We start from the raw sequence: 16,226 nt of genomic DNA, 5'->3' as shown, positions 1-16,226 counted from the left end.
GCAACATCACTAATCATCAGAGAAATGCATATAAAAACCACAATGAGATATTACCTCACACCAGTCAGAATGGTTATCATCAACAAGATAAATAGTAACAAGTGTTGGAGCGGCTGTGGAGAAAAAGGAACCCTCATACACTGTTGGTGGGAGTGCAGACTGGTGCAGCCACTATGGAAGGCAGTGTGGAGGTTCCTCAAAAAATTAAGAATAGAATTACCATATGACCCAGCAATCCTTCTCCTGGGTAATATACCCCAAAAAATCTGAAAACATTTATCCGTAAAGATATATGTGCTCTGATGTTCATTGCAGCTTTATTTACGGTGGCCAAGACATAGAAACAACCAAAATGTCCTTAGATAGATGATTGGATAAAGAAGATGTGGTATATATACACAATGGAATACTACTCTGCCATAAGAAAAAACGAATAGTGCCATTTGCAACAAAATGGATGGATCTTTAGATTATAATGCTAAGCGAAATAAGTCAGATAGAAAAAGCAGAGAACCATATGATTTCACTGATATGTGTTATATAAAACTGAAAACAACAAAAGATCAAGACAAACAAATAAAGAAACAAAAACTCATAGTCACAGACAATAGTTTAGTGGTTACCAGAGAGTAAGGGGAGAGGGGGTGGTAGATGAGGGTAAAGGGGATCAAATATATGGTGATGAAAGGAGAACTGACTCTGGGTGGTGAACACACAACGTGATACATAGATGACGTAGTACAGAATTATACACTTGACACTCAAGTAATTTTACTAACCATTGTCACCCCAATAAATTGAAGGAAAAAAAGAAAAAAGAAAAAAAGAATAGCTCAGGTCCAGATAATAAGGCATCATTTTTTATGAGGTCGGGAATAACCTTGATTCCAAAACTGGCAAGGATATTACAAAAGGGGAAAATCATCACTATTATAAACTTGGATGCAAAAATCCTTAATTAAAATATTAGCATACTGTGTGTGTGTGTGTGTGTGTGTGTGTGTGTGTGTTAAAATACAGTGAGTTGATATGTGTCAAGACAATGAGAAAAGATCAAGTTCAAAGCGTAATGCATGAAACAATGAGGAAGAAAGAGAATACAAAGGACACAGACTTCAGAGATGTTTAGGATGCACAATCAGTAGGGCTTGGTGAATCAGGGCAGGGTGGTTAGAAGTAGAGAAGGGACTAGAATGACTCAAAATTTTCTAATTTTGCTAACAGGAAAAAAAACATCTTAGAGGAACATGGCAGGACAAAAAACATCTTAGAGGAACTCTCCATTTAGACACCTCAAAATTACCTTCAGAAATTCAAAAGATCACTGAGTTCTGTCAGTTCTACCTACTACATATCTAATGTCCACACAGTCTTTCACACCCTGGTTACGTATTCTCTGGAACACAGCTGCCTGAAAAATCCACCTGCCTGTCCTCTGGCTCCCTTGTAATTTCTCCACACTGCTACCAACGTGATCATGGGAGTGACCACGGCAGGAAGAATGGCTCTATGTGTGCTGGTGATGCTCCCTAATTGGAAACACCAAAAATAATGGGCAGATGCTTAATGCGTTCAGGAAGTTAGGAGGGCTTACCACTGAGCTAGGGGGAGCTAGCAGCTATTGCTATTTGGACAGCTGAAGTATGCAGCATATCAGCTATATATGGTAATTTACTCGTTTCCCCAGTTTTATTGAGATAATTGCCGTATAATATTGTATAAGTTTAAGGCATACAATGTGATGATTTGATACATGTATATATTGTGAAATGAGAGGAATTGACTTTGATATTAGTAATTCCCAAATGTTAGAAATACAAGGGCTAATCAACAGTACTGCCTGAAACAAGCTTTTAATTGTGTTGGAGGTTTTTGGTCTCTTATGCCTACTTTTTATTTTTTTAACTTTTGAAACAACTATTGATTCACAGGAAGTTGCAAAAGTAGTACACAGCGGTATCATGTAGCTTTACTGAGTTTCCCTCATGGGTTACCTCTTATGCAACAATATCAAAACCAGGAAATTGGTATTAATATAGAATGTATATGTAGTTCTATGTCATTTTATCACATATGTGTAGATTCACGTAACCATCCACAGCCATCAAAATGCAAAACCATCCCACCACCAAAAAGCTCTCCCTTGAGTCACCCTTTATAATAACACCCACCCCTTTTCCATCCACCATTCCTAACCCCTGGCAAATGTCAGTTTCTCTTAACTTCGTATCTAGGGAAGTGATTGAAAGTTGCACATAATAATATATGCTGTGACATAAACGTTCACGCTTTAACAAAGAGCTTCCTTTGCAGCTCTCATTCCCTTCAGCTAAACCACTTGTACCCACCTCCTCTCCATCTACCTACATCCTACCAATTCCTCAAGATTAAGGGACAATAACACAAAATAATAACTTATGTTAACTTCTCCCTTTCTTGATATTTCCCTGTTTTATATTCCCAATACATATTGTCTAGACCACTAATATTTGTCACCGGTTCCCTTGTGGAACCTTGTATATTTCTGTGATAAAATTATTTAACTTTTTAAGTATTTGCATTTTTTATCCTTCAGAACAGACTGTTTTGTACTGCTTATTATGAATGCATCACTGGTGCCTAGCAAAAATGAAAACAATGAGTATTGTTAATTAATTTAAAAAAAAAACAATTTTCTAGATACTACTATATTTTCGTAGTCCCTTTTCCTTAGAAGAGCTTAAAATAGATTATAGATGTGACCCCAATAATCTTGACAGCACTTCTATGCAGCTCATCAGTATCATTATTATCCTGGAACCTAGGACAGCATCTGGTTTAGACATTCAATCACTATTCGAATGACTGAATTATTCCATGCTCAAACTTAGGGAAATTAAGATTAATAATCAGTACTGAAACACCAGTTGTTGTTAGGAAAGAGGTGTTAGAAGATTAGAGGAGAAAATGGAGGTAGAATGGGGGCAGAAGAGAAGTAAAGAGATAAAGATGAGGACAAATACACTCAGACCTTAGAACTGAACTGAATGTCAGGACTGACAAACCCAAGTCAACACGTCCTGACATGTTGTGTATCTGGGTAAAGGCACCTGTGTTAAAGCAAAGCCTGATATAACCCAATGTTTACAGAGGGGACTGTGGTCAACTAGTTAGTGCATGAAAGAGAGAGGGGTAGTGAGGAGGGTGTGGAATTCCTGGGAAGCAGCATTGTGGTCCCTCAATGCAGGACCCAGGAGTGGGGCTCATAATTCCACCTGCTATTCTCTCTCTACCAGAACACTTCATAATGTAGTTAATTGAGATTAAAGCACAAAGACAAATAGTAATTACTTACATGAATGATTGTAGACCATATTAACTGGCAAACAGGTCCAGGAGTAGTAATATAACCAATTGGTTTATAATTATTTTCCACGTCAAAGAAGAAGACAGTTTTATCCTTACTCTAAGAAAATGAGAAATGTCCACCAAATATGCATTATTATGAAATCCGTGCCATAAAGAAGCATTTAACAACTATAGTATGTCCACTATACACTTATATCTACAATGGTCACATATACCAGATTATTCTGGGAACGTTCTTATTTCAAATATTCACTTCCCTTTTCCCATGAGAACACTTGACAAACCATGTGTGCCAGTATGTAGTTCTGAAAAAATGATCACTATATCTGTACTTAAGATTAATTCAGAAAAAAAATTCACAATGCATATGCTCACGTATTAATGCACAGAGACTTTACATGGTTATTCTCTTTATTTATGGCAGTTCTACATAAGAATATACCCATGCTATAAAATATCAATTATACGTAAAATATCTTACATGATTCCCAGCTGAAATTTTCTAGTCATTTAAAATAAGCAGTAGAATCTAATTTGTAAGAATATCTTAAAATGTCATGCACAGGTTATGCTGAAAGAATGTGAATACAAAGAAAGTAAAATACGGATATGGTCTCAGATATGAGTATCAGCAAATAAGGCATCATTAAGTAGGAAGATTAATAAGGCAACGTTAACCATGAAAGTTCAACAGGAAACAAAAAAAGTCTACTACTCACCCCTGTGGCTAGAATTTCTCCATCACGATCATAAGCTAAAGCAGTGACATGCGCAGTATGGGGTTTGATAACATATTGCAAACGAAGATCTGCATCCAAAAATTTCTTCCGTCCTGCAAAAATTGTGAGCCCTTTGGGATCATAAAGTTCAAGAATTCGAACAACACCATCTTCGAATCCTACAATAATCTGTGCTCCAGTGTAGCTTACCTTGGACAAAAATTAAATGCAATCTGAAATTAGTTGATTAAGAAAGTTATACTACATAACAGATACCTCTGTATTTTATTTAGACTTAAGTAATTTCACACTGACTGCCCAATGATAATTCCTTATACCACTTTCTGGGAATCTCCATCTATTCTAGGACAGATCCTGTCACTGTGGACAGGTAAACAGCGGCAATTCAAACACTCGATGAGCAAATGTGGGTGGAGTGTCTGTCTACCATCTACCAGGCACCTATCACCAGCAAACCAAGAGCGAGCATAAATAGTCTCAGCCCCTGTTTTCATAGAATTTATGGTCCAGTGGGGAAGACAGACATTAATCAATGACAAAAATGAGTATGGAATTACGAACTGAAATACATGGTAAAGGGAAAAAAAACATCTTCTCCGAGAGCATATAACAAAGAAAGCTGACCTAGACCGAGGGCTTCCTAAAGGAAGAGACGGTGGCGCTGAGATCAGAAGGATGCCCAGGAACAAACAAAGGTCAGGAAGGTGGGGGTAGCACTCCTGGGAGAAGACATAGCTTGTACAAAGGTTGTGTGGCAGGAAAGAAAGTAACTCAAGAAAAAGTTATAGTTTGACAGAGCAGACTGAGCGAGGGAACAGTGCTTCCACAAGAGGCTGGAGAAGGAGGTAAGCAGACACCGGCTCACCAAGTGGCTTACATGTCACCTTAGGGATAGCCTTCATCCCAAGAGCAACAGGAAGTAATCAAAAGGTTTTTAGTTGGGGGTTGAGGGTGGGGAGGTCACATGATCAGATCTGCTATTTCAGAAAAGTCATCCTTGCTGCCATGTGGAAAGATCTGAGATGGCCGAGACAGGATGCAGGGAGACCCTGTGGGAGGTCTTTAAAGAGACAGCTGCCAGACTCCAGGAGAGTGACTGTGGTCACTTGGTCTGAGGTGATGTAGTGGACATGCGGGATATAGACATGTTTTAGTAAGAAGTATAATGGCCCTATTTGGTAAGGACTGAATATGGGAAATGAAGCAGAGGGAGGTGTCAAGGACGAATAAGACATGTTCTGAGGCAGGAAACACGAAGGGAGCCAGATGTGCATGTGGTTTGTTGTTGCTATCATTATTTTGGAGGGTGGGGTGGCTGAGGGCAAGCAGAAAATCATGAATTTAGTCTTGGACATGTTGAGTTTCTAGAGCTCTCAAAATAGAGATGACATAGAGTCTGCAGCTTAGAGGAGAAATCTGGGCTGGAGATATAAATCTAGCAATGTCTTGAATGTACTAAGTCTGTTGTCCTCCAAGGCATTCAGGAGAAGGGCGACAGCCCTGGTATTCTTTAGGGCAGAGTGATCATCCCTGAGGGCAGGCAATTACGCGAATCTTTGGGAATAAGAGAACTGTATTCCATTCAACTTCCAGTTGAATGTTTGCTAATTCAACAAACATTTACTAAGTGTCTAAATGTACCAGTAACTGTAGAGGCACCGGAGGTGCAAAGAAGAATAGTTATGGCTGTCACCACGAAGAATAAACAGTCTGGTAGGAAAGACAGACAATAAAGCAAATCATCTTAGTATGTTGTGATAAGTGCTAAAGAGAGGTATGTATACACAGTCCTGAACAAACAAACAAATAGAAGAGGAAGGAGCACTTAGTTCTATTTGAAGGTGGGGTCACAGAGAACGATGAAGAAGAGATGACATTTGACCTGAGCTGAGTTGTAAAGGATGATGTGGAGTTTCCCAGAAGGCAAGGGAGTATGGAGAAGGGGCATTTTGCCTCTAATAGAATATCTATATGATCATTACTTGGATATAAGGCTAAAAAAGGAAACATTCTATGGATATAGCACAGCTATCTGAATAAATGATTCAACTACTTGGGCTGTATTTTAAAGACTTCAGGTAAGAGTGTCTTATAGATTAGGATAAAGTGTGAGCCAGGCTTGGTAATCCAAATACTCTGTGGTTTCTATTTGTTCTAGCTTCATCATTGTTCTGCCTCTATTCCCTGGCCCATGTTTTCCTTCTGATTTTGATCCCATTATGAAAGTTCCCTCCATTCCAGCCATCTTCACATCTGTTTTGAGCCTGAAACATTTTCTCTTTGATTTCAACCCAAAATAGCTAAGGATAAGACATTCCCAAAATACTCCCATGACATTTTAAAAACATGGCTGCAAATTCTTTGACATGCCTCCCATGGAGAGATGGGGTTGAAATCCCTCCCCTCTTGAATCTGGGTGGGGCTTGTGATGGCTTCACTCAATAGAGTACGGCAGAAGGGACATTAGGTGGCTCCCTAGGCTGGGAAGACCAGTAAGATCTTTGTTGCAACACTAGACCTTGGAGCCCCAAACTGCCATGTAAGACATGTGTGACTGTCCTGAGGTCACCATGTTGTGAGGAAGCCCAAGCCACATGGAAGGGCTTTAGGTAAGCACTCCGGCTAACATTGCAGCTTAGCCCAGCCTTCAACCTGGGTACCAGACTTGTGATACAGAAGCCTTTAGGTGATGCAGGCCCCAAACATTCAGGTCTTCCCAGCTGAAGCCCCAGATACTAGGAAGCAGAGATAACCCATCCCTGCTGTCACCTGTCTAAATTCCCGATCCACAAAATATGTGAGCAAAATAAAATGATTGCTGTTTCATGCCACTACATTTGGGGTAGTTTATTACAGAGCAATAGATAACTAGAACAACTCAGTCCCTGACCAATTTTTTTCCACAGCTATTATCTAACATATCACATATCTTACTTATTTGTTTATTGTTTGTCTCTGCCTCCTGTCTCCAACTACAGCATAAGGTGCATGAGTAAAGTATTTGTCTTTTTGCTCATTGTTGTATTCCCAGAATCAAGAACGAGGCCCAGCGCCTTGCAGGCACGCTGGAAATATACATAAAATGAATGAAATCAGAGTCAGAAGGATAGAGGATAGATACACAAAGTTCTGTTGGGTAATTATGGTATAACATGGAATTACTACTAATCTGCAGGTGGCATAAAAATAGATTTTCATTAAAACAGGACCAAAACCACAATAGCCAGCTCGTGATATGATTTCTATCATGTTCTAAGTGAATAACTTAACATTTTTATTCTTCTCTAAAATCGAGTCAGAAAATGTCTATATATCCAAGAAATAGAACTGATATATTTACTAGCAGAATCGGGTAAAAGTTCATTATAATAAACTTACCAGCCGGGGTACCCAAGCAAGGGCAGTACCTCCTTGCTTGAATTTCACATGAGCCAAAGGAGTTCTGCTACCAAAATCATAGATTCGAATAGAGCCTAGAGAAAGACAGTTTTAAAAAAGAAACAAATGTATACATAATCCCTTTTTAAATAAGCTTGGCTCACTTTACATGTTAAGAATTACAAGAACTAAATAACTAAATCAACTGATACCCTTTCTTTAGTGAAAAATTTTTATGTCTACCCTCAACGAAGTATTACCATGTTTCCCCAAAAATAAGACCTAGCCGGACCATCAGCTCTAATGCATCCTTTGGAGCAAAATTTAATATAAGACCCAGTCTTATTTTACTATAATATGAGACCCGGTCTTATTTTACTATAATATGAGACCTGGTCTTATTTTACTATAATATGAGACCTGGTATATGATATGATATGATATGATACCAGGTCTTATATTAATTTTTGCTCCAAAAGACGCATTAGATCTGATTATCCGGCTAGGTCTTATTTTCGGGGAAACAGGGTAGGTTGGTTGCAAAAATTTAAAATAATTGCAAAAACCACAATTACTTTTGCACCAACCTAATCATATATATATGTATATGTATATGTATGTGTGTGTGTGTGTGTGTGTGTGTGTGTGTGTGTGTGTATATATATATATATATATATATATATATATATATATATATATATATATATAAACAAACATGAATAATAAAGAAGAGAACTGATGATTGACTGATAGATCAATTTCACCTTGCATGGTCCACACAGATTGGCCATAAGTCAGGAAGAAAGGAGATGGAAAGAAAAGGAAAAGCACAAATGTGGATAATACCAACATGAATAGCATTTCCCTGAGTGACTTACTGATTGTGTCCTTATTTTAGTCTCACAATAACCATGGTTGCTGCATTGTGTGCCCTCTCCCCTCCATAAAAAGTCACCTCACTTGCATTATGAGGTTTCCTTTTAGAAAAATTCTCACATGCTTTTAATCAAACACATACAAAATATTGTATGGAAAACAAAACACAAATGCCAGACATATCTTCATTCAGAGTTCCTACTTACAGTCCAAGGAAGTAGTGACCATGAGATAAGTGAGAGGAGACACAGCCAATGCTTCAATGGCTCCAGAGTGGAAGGAGAAGAGGCATTCTGGATCTTGAGTCTGATAAGAAGACAGAAATTCTATTAGGTCTCAAAGATAGATTAATATAGAATTAAGTTCAAGTTTAAAGAAATGCAAATAGAACCCTGTAATATATGTGTGATTTTATCTGACTAGAAATAAGAGAAAGCACAATGGGTTAGAAAGAATGCTGGACTTTGGGATTAAGAGAGAGTGCTATTTGCAGTGGATGGCTGTGTCATTTTGCACAAGCCACTGAGAATGCCAGTTTCCATTCCTTCGTTAGTAAAATGAGATTGCAACTGCCTGCATACTCAACAGGGTAGTGATGAGGTTTCCATGATAATATAAATGGCTTATATTTATGAAAACTATAAAGCACTATATAATGTTAGCCATTGTTATTGCCAATTTTCTAGTAAGTTTTGCTATGAGATGGACCTTTTTTTAAATGTAAAATTATATGTTTAGCAAGTTTTTGATGAGAATAGTGATCAAATATGGAGAAAGATAAAGTATCTGTTAAGGAAGAATAACAAACGTTTTTATTATGAAAATTAGAAAAAAATAAGAAAACTAGGTCACTTACGATATTTGAAAAACTAAGGTCAAGCTTCCATATGGCTCCACTGGCATCCTAAAAAATGAAATACCTAATAATATTTTGTTTTATCATTTTGAACTTTTATCAAATTCAAATAATATTCTTCCTATGGTTTAAAGTAAGGACAAACAATATTACCAAAAGCTTTCATATATTTTAAAGTGTGAATGAAATTTAATAAAATCAGCTTCTGTATATCTTAGAACACAACCATACAATAAATGAAGCAATCTCATTGTACTTGTAGTCAAACATAATAAAAATGCTCCTAATAGGTTTTCTGAGTATAAAATGTAGGTCAATTAAATACCAAAACTCAGGAACTCTTCATTCAGGTATCAACAGTAGTCTTAATAGTAAAATGGACTTACAGTGACAATAAATTATACCAATTTAATTTTATGTCCAGGTAACTTTAAAAGAGCCAAGAGAGAAGAATGCAACTTACCTGCGCCAACCAAACGTTATTTCCAGTTTCGTTCATTTTTATCATAGAGAAGAGCTTGACATTCTTGTCTACTTGAAGCTCATTAATGGGCTCGATCTCTAGCAATCCACTCTCATCTATAGTATCAGCCGTGTCTATGGTCTCAAAATCCCATATCTTATAAAATTAGTAAGAAAATACCTTAATCACACAGCAGTTTCTGAATTTATATTTTCTAAACCAGAAAAGAAATTCTTTTATATTTACAAAGATTTCTGAGAAAACACAGCTCTGAAAAAGAATTCTAATTTGCTCAAAATCATCTGTATTTCAAGGTCTCTGTCAGGTCTTTTGGCACATCGAGTGGCCATAGGAGCAAATGGTTCGCCCGTTCAGCAAGACCTCATAATACCACGCCCTGTTTTGTACACACCAGTAGGCCCCTGGGAAGGGGAAATACATGTTCTTGCTTAGTCATTCAAGCACTATCTTCATTATAAGCAGAGAAAATGAGTGTAGGTGATATCGTCATTAGAAAATGTTTCTCTTCCTTATAGATTTAAACTGTACTGTTCAGATAAGGATTGTTGTTCTTGGGATAGGAGACCAGAATGCTACAGGAAGGATGATGGAGCATAGTTTCACTTCACGTGGCAGAGAGGACCTCCCCTGTGAAATGCCAAAGCCCACTCTGGATGGTTCTGTTGACACACCCTGCCACGTTATCCTAGACTCAATAACTCAAACTCTGGGAAAGTAACTTCAGGGAGAATGGATGTTGTCCCGTAGATGAGCCTCTCTGGGGCCAGACTAACACCTGGGAGTTGGGGTAAATTTTCCTAAAGGGTAAGAGGTAGAGATTTATAATGTAGAGGACTGAAGAGATGAGAGTGGACTTTGGAAAGGAAAGCAAGCTTAGAAATTAGGGTGTCCATGAAGAGATCCTCTGTGAAATACTTATTTTCTCTTGAGGATTTCTTCCACTCGGTATTTTGACATTTTGGGGTGACATATCTTGGAAGGCTAGTGAATATATTGCATGATATAATAAAGGATATAGAAGATTCCCATAGTAATGAGTAAACTCTAAAAAGATTAAATTTAATACGGTAAATGTAAAAATTTTATACTTGGGTTCAAAAGGCCAGTGGTACAGGACAGACTATGGGAGATACGGCCTAAAAATTATAGTAGACATAGTAAGCTTAATAGGTGTCAACAGAGTGACCCGAATATTTTTTTAAAAACTACAGTCTTACTTCTCATAACACTTCCTAAAGAATAGCCAGACAACACTATGGATATGTCCCAGAAGGAATATGCACCGTATGCACCACAAGACATATCAGTGGTTCCAGGTTAGCCAGCAATGGCAGGGTACACCTATAGACGTGTGATCGTAACCAGGGGGACTTAGATGCTGGAGGAATGTCCCAGCTTAGCCCACACTATGGTTAGGAGAGTGTCCGCAGGTGAGGACAAGTAAGCTCACTAGTGTAAGGCAAAATGAGGAGGGAGCAGCTGTAGGGAAACCCTCTCAGCTCACCTTTGCGTATATTTCTGATTGGTAACCTCAGTTAACAATAACAAATGTTTGGCACTTTTGGCCCTAAAAAATGACCCATTCATACTAGGCATTTTGGAAGGACATCTGTATCCACTCTTTATATTTTGCTAACATGGGCTTTCATTTTCTGAAGCTGCTGTTTCAACAACAGTCAAAATAACAAAAGACCCCTTCAGAAAATTTCAGTGCTAAGATGCTGTAAATTAATTGTGATTAGATTTCAAATATTTACCACAAGAGAAGCATTACTTAAAAGGAATTGGCCCTAGGAGTGAATGACCACTGATCTCCTTCATAAAGCGCCTTTGTGAGAAATCAAAATCTGACAGAACCAATTGGGTGATCTGCATGGCTTAGCTATGGGTGCTACTGTCCAAGTATCAAGAACACTTACCCTAATGTATCCATCAGACCCGATAGTGATAACTTCACCCTCATCCAGCATTATCTGGTTGATGGGACCCTGGTGACAACACTTACTTATAGACCGACAGAGCTCAACTTTGATGAAGCCAGCTTCCCAGAGCAGCATGTTGCCCCATTCTGACCCTGAGAGCACCTGGCCAGTATGCAGAAAGGAAGGAATGTGCATTAAAACAATTGTGTAGATTTGTGCCTCAAATAGCAGATAAGAATTATTTTTTAGAGATTATTTTCTTGATTAAGAAAGCAAAACATTTTAAATACAGAAAAATAAGAAAATATAGAAATGAAAACTCACAACCACAGAAATAACCACTAATCACATTTTGATGTATTTCCTCCTGTGGTATGTGTTGTTTCCATTATTATGATTAGGCTGTATGCTGCTGGTAATTTTTCAAACAAATCTATTACATGTTTCTTTGTAAATCTCTCAAGGACATAATCCAGGAGTGGAATTACTGAGTCAAAATTTAGAAGCCTGTTTAAAGTTCCTGATAGAGGAGATTCTACTTTTTAAGTGTGATAGTATCAACTATTATAAAATATTTGATAAGGTGTGAGGCCATTATTGAACTCAGAAGATTATAGCACAACAGTATCCAATTTCAAACAAGAATAATCATCAGGAACCACCTCACATTAATCCCTTTAATCCAGCACTTCCCAAAGTACATACCACCAAACACCAGTTCTTAGGATGTTTAACAGGTGCTACCTAGTATGTAATACTAATGTAGTATTGGACTCTGTGCCAAACACTGCTTGAGCACTTTACATACATTAATTCATTTAATTCAAAAAACCGTATGAACTGGTACATTTATTCGGGATACCAGCTGTGCAGGTGTGCAGGTTGGGCACTTTATTTTCCCAGAGGAGAGTTTTTCTCTTCACATAGAGGAACATGTGGGCCAGCAGAAGCCCTAGCATTATCCCCATTTTACAAAGGGAAAAACTGAAGCCCAGCACAGTTAAATATCTTGCCTAAAATTACCCAGAGGAGTCAGGATTGTAAACCAGGCATGTGGCTAAAAAGCTCCTGCTCTGACTACCACTGCCTCAGAAGATTGATGCTCGGATAAACAAAGGCAAACGGATTTCTTTTTTTCTAGGACTCCGTGGATGTTTTAATGCAATCGTATATTCACTGAGAATCATCAAGAAGAATTTCTAGGTATGAAGGAGTTTGACCAGAATGCCTTGTTTTCATACAGCTTCTGGGCAGACTAATGTTCCATGAAATGCCCTTTGGGATACGCTGAGCTAATTCTTGCTAGCCCACTCTAGGATTCTACATCCCCACTTCCCTCTCACCTAGAGTAATTTATGACCTTACTCAGTCTTGTCTACCTCCTCGTCTACCTATTCTTACCTATTCTATCAGTTATTAAGTTTCAGCCCACTTTTGGTAGTCTTTATTTAGACTTACTTTCTTCTGTCCAGTGACTGAAGTCACCAAAAGTCACCAAAGCCCATAAAGCATTCCTTTATGAAACGTCATTCATGTCTAGCTTTCATTTTCCATTTTTCTTGAGAAAAGTCTAGGCCCTCATCAACTCTTCTTTGAGGAAACAACATCTTTCTTCCTACGTCATCTCCTTGATTCCAGCTTTCCCTTCTTCTAATTTGCTTGGCATTTTATGATCAAATTTATCTATAACTTCTTTCATTTGTAACTCTACTCTTCTAATATATAATAGTTCTGCCTGGTTGTTAAACACTTTGTACAGTAAGACCCAACCATACTTCTCAATCTAATGTCCCACTCTTTCCCAGCATGAATGCTTTATTCCAATTAGCCCTTTAAATATCTGATATTTATTCCTAATGCTAAATATTTCCTTTTATGGCTCTTATTTAAAAAGGCTTCTTTTCTCCCAAACATCTATACAAACTCTACTGAACCTTTTAAAGATATATCTCATACCATGTTTTTAATAAGGGTTGTACTGATCTTTGTTTTAGCTTAATTCTTACAGTATTCAGAATTTGAAGATGGAATGATTTACGATCATCTTACAGGTTTGGATATACTATACTTTAGCCAGCATCCAACCTTTTTTATTTACTCCTATATACCATGATTTCAAATTGAGACTATCCCACGAGGTAGAGGACTAGACCACTTGGTTCCTATATTAATATTTGTACGCTGGCATTTACTTATAATTGAGATGATCACAAATACCTCTATAACTCATCCTAATAGGAAGCCAAGTACAACATTAATGGAGAACAGATTCTATAGGCAATAGGCCTATAAATTTTGTAAGAGGAAGTAAAACCAACGATGTTAAAGAATAAACTAACAGAGTACAGTTGCAGGTTGCAAATGCTATTGTAAAGGATCTCAATCTTACTGAATAATAATCTGACAATAAAAACAAAAGCCACAAAACAGTATATAACCTTTGACGCAGTAAGTCCTCTTGAAGCATCATTGCAAAGAAAAAAGGGGGGAAAGATAAACATTATAAACATTACAACTCTATGACATAATTAAAAGTGACAAGTATGTCACTATGTTAACATTAAAAAAAAGTTTGCACACTATTTATATGTGTGTATAATATTTAGTAAAACTAAAACAGAAAATGATATGTACATGTGTGTTATGACAATTTCGTAGAAATATATTAATTAAAATTGATAATCTGAAGAGGCACAATTAAATATTCGTAACATTCACAATTGTAGTGGCTGTTATTGCTAAGATTAGCAGTGCTTTTTAGAATGTATAATGTGCTCTCATATGTGTATGTCACTTGAAAACATAATTTTATTATTGTAGAACAGCGGCTGTACTCACCTTCCCATCCGGGAGCTCCATGTAACCTTCTATATCAGTCGTGGCTGTTTTGCCAAATCGACCTAATGAACCCTGAAGCTTGAGACCAGTAAATGTTAGAGCCATTTCCCAGAATCTACAAACAGATAAGACATTGACTGTACCTCAAAGACTCTTTAGTATTCTAATGTACCCCAAGCAGTTACACATTTCATAGTAACATACATTATTTCATTTATTCATTCATCTGATTAATATGTATTAAGTATATACAACCTGTCAGGCAACGTTCTAGGTAATGTGACTTCATCATTGAGCAAAACAGACCCCCTCCCCCCAAAAAAAATCCTCACCTTTATAGAGTTTATATTTTAGAACTGTGCTGTGTTATACAGTAGCCATTAGCCAAGTTGGACTATTTTAATTTAGATATAAAGTAATTAAATGAAATTTAAAAAACAGTGTTTCCATCAGACCAGTCAGTTTCAAGAGCTGAGTAGCTACGTGTGGATTGGCCAGCACAGAACATTCCATCCTGGCAGTAGGTCTTATTGCATAATGAAGTTTTAGAGGATGTAAAAGTTTTCCCAAAAATTCCAGTTTACTTGCTGTGTAACTTTAAGAAATTATGTTGATCACACTGTACCTTCATTTTCTCATATACAAAATGGGATGATTAGTAGCACCTGCCTCATAAAATTGTTCAAAAACTCTTGGATCAGTGCCTAACACATAAAAAGCAATCAATCAGTGTTAGCTATTACTAACACTTTCTTATTAGTAGTCTAGATGAATGTACAGTCAGAATGCTGAAAAACATGTAGAAAAAGAATCTGGCCTACCAAATAGCTATAAAATAGATAATAGAAGATACCAACAAGCCTATAATATGAAGCCAAAAGCCTAAATAACCCACATTCTTCTCCGAGGATAAAGTTAGTCCCCGATCATTTGTTTCCATATACTGTTTCTTTTATAGCATTTCACACATGAAATTGTTCAATGTCTATCTTTCCCCAAAGAAAAATATGCACTTTACTAAATGATGGGAAAATGTAAGGAAATGGAAATTTTTAACCTACAGCTAACAGAGCGTTACTGGAGAATTTCCCTGAGACTGCATTTAAAACTCTGTTCAATGATTCTATATTACCAATGAATGAGTCAGAAGAAGACCAGTTTTCACTGGAGTAAGAGGAATTTAGGATAGATTAAAAATATCTTTCATAAAGAGACACTGGAATCAAGCTATGGGCAACTTGAGGGTGGTGGTAGAAGGCTGTTAAATAAATGCGTGCAACAGGTTGGAACAAAAATAGAGAAGGACAAAATCATTCCGTCCTGGACATAAACCAAGGTATGATATAGTGAAAAAGATGTTAGAATTTAGAGCCAAAGCCCTAAGATCAAGAGTTGGCTCTGCGGCTACTTAGAACTAAGGGGCCTGTGTCAGGAATGATCCTGCTGTGATTCTCGTCTTACAGGTGAAGACTGGGTTCAGAGATGTCAAAATGACATATCCATCATAAAATATTGCCACAAACAACAAATTAATAGTGAATCTGAAAGCTCAATATGAATTTGGAAACAGCATGCCACTGCTAGGAAGACATCACACAAACTCTTGTAGGAGGTAAAGCCTCCAAGAAGGCAGCAGGCTAAATTTAAAAGCCCTTCTTTTATAAGTACTGTCTGCAGCAATAAATCCCCATATCAAATTAAAAAGCTATGTTAGCTTTAAAAAGAATACATTTATACATTTTTTTAAAGTATCCTAATGTCAGTAACATCAGCAAAAATGTGTC

General features: G+C 37.2%; 1 protein-coding gene across 4 annotated transcripts in view; it reads right to left on the bottom strand.

The window, feature by feature from the left end:
- The window catches only part of CFAP44 (cilia and flagella associated protein 44), a 95,342-nt gene that overhangs the window by 57,534 nt on the left and 21,582 nt on the right, over positions 1-16,226 (bottom strand). For all 4 annotated transcript variants that reach the window (XR_012496298.2, XM_088794184.1, XM_019734863.3 and 1 more), the window contains exons 8-15: positions 14,443-14,557; positions 11,602-11,766; positions 9,662-9,817; positions 9,199-9,246; positions 8,549-8,648; positions 7,467-7,561; positions 4,068-4,277; positions 3,335-3,445 (exon numbers count right to left, since the gene is read on the bottom strand). Coding sequence is in view for 3 of the 4 variants with exons in the window: in XM_088794184.1 (XP_088650310.1) it covers positions 3,335-3,445; positions 4,068-4,277; positions 7,467-7,561; positions 8,549-8,648; positions 9,199-9,246; positions 9,662-9,817; positions 11,602-11,766; positions 14,443-14,557 (1,000 nt within the window). In the remaining variant the exon portion in view is untranslated. The remainder of the gene's footprint in view (positions 1-3,334; positions 3,446-4,067; positions 4,278-7,466; positions 7,562-8,548; positions 8,649-9,198; positions 9,247-9,661; positions 9,818-11,601; positions 11,767-14,442; positions 14,558-16,226) is intronic.

This window comes from Rhinolophus sinicus, chromosome 17 (assembly GCF_057876585.1).
Source record: "Rhinolophus sinicus isolate RSI-liver-muscle chromosome 17, RSI-T2T, whole genome shotgun sequence".
Taxonomy (NCBI): Eukaryota; Metazoa; Chordata; class Mammalia; order Chiroptera; family Rhinolophidae; genus Rhinolophus; species Rhinolophus sinicus.
This window is presented reverse-complemented; position numbering and strand designations above follow the sequence as displayed.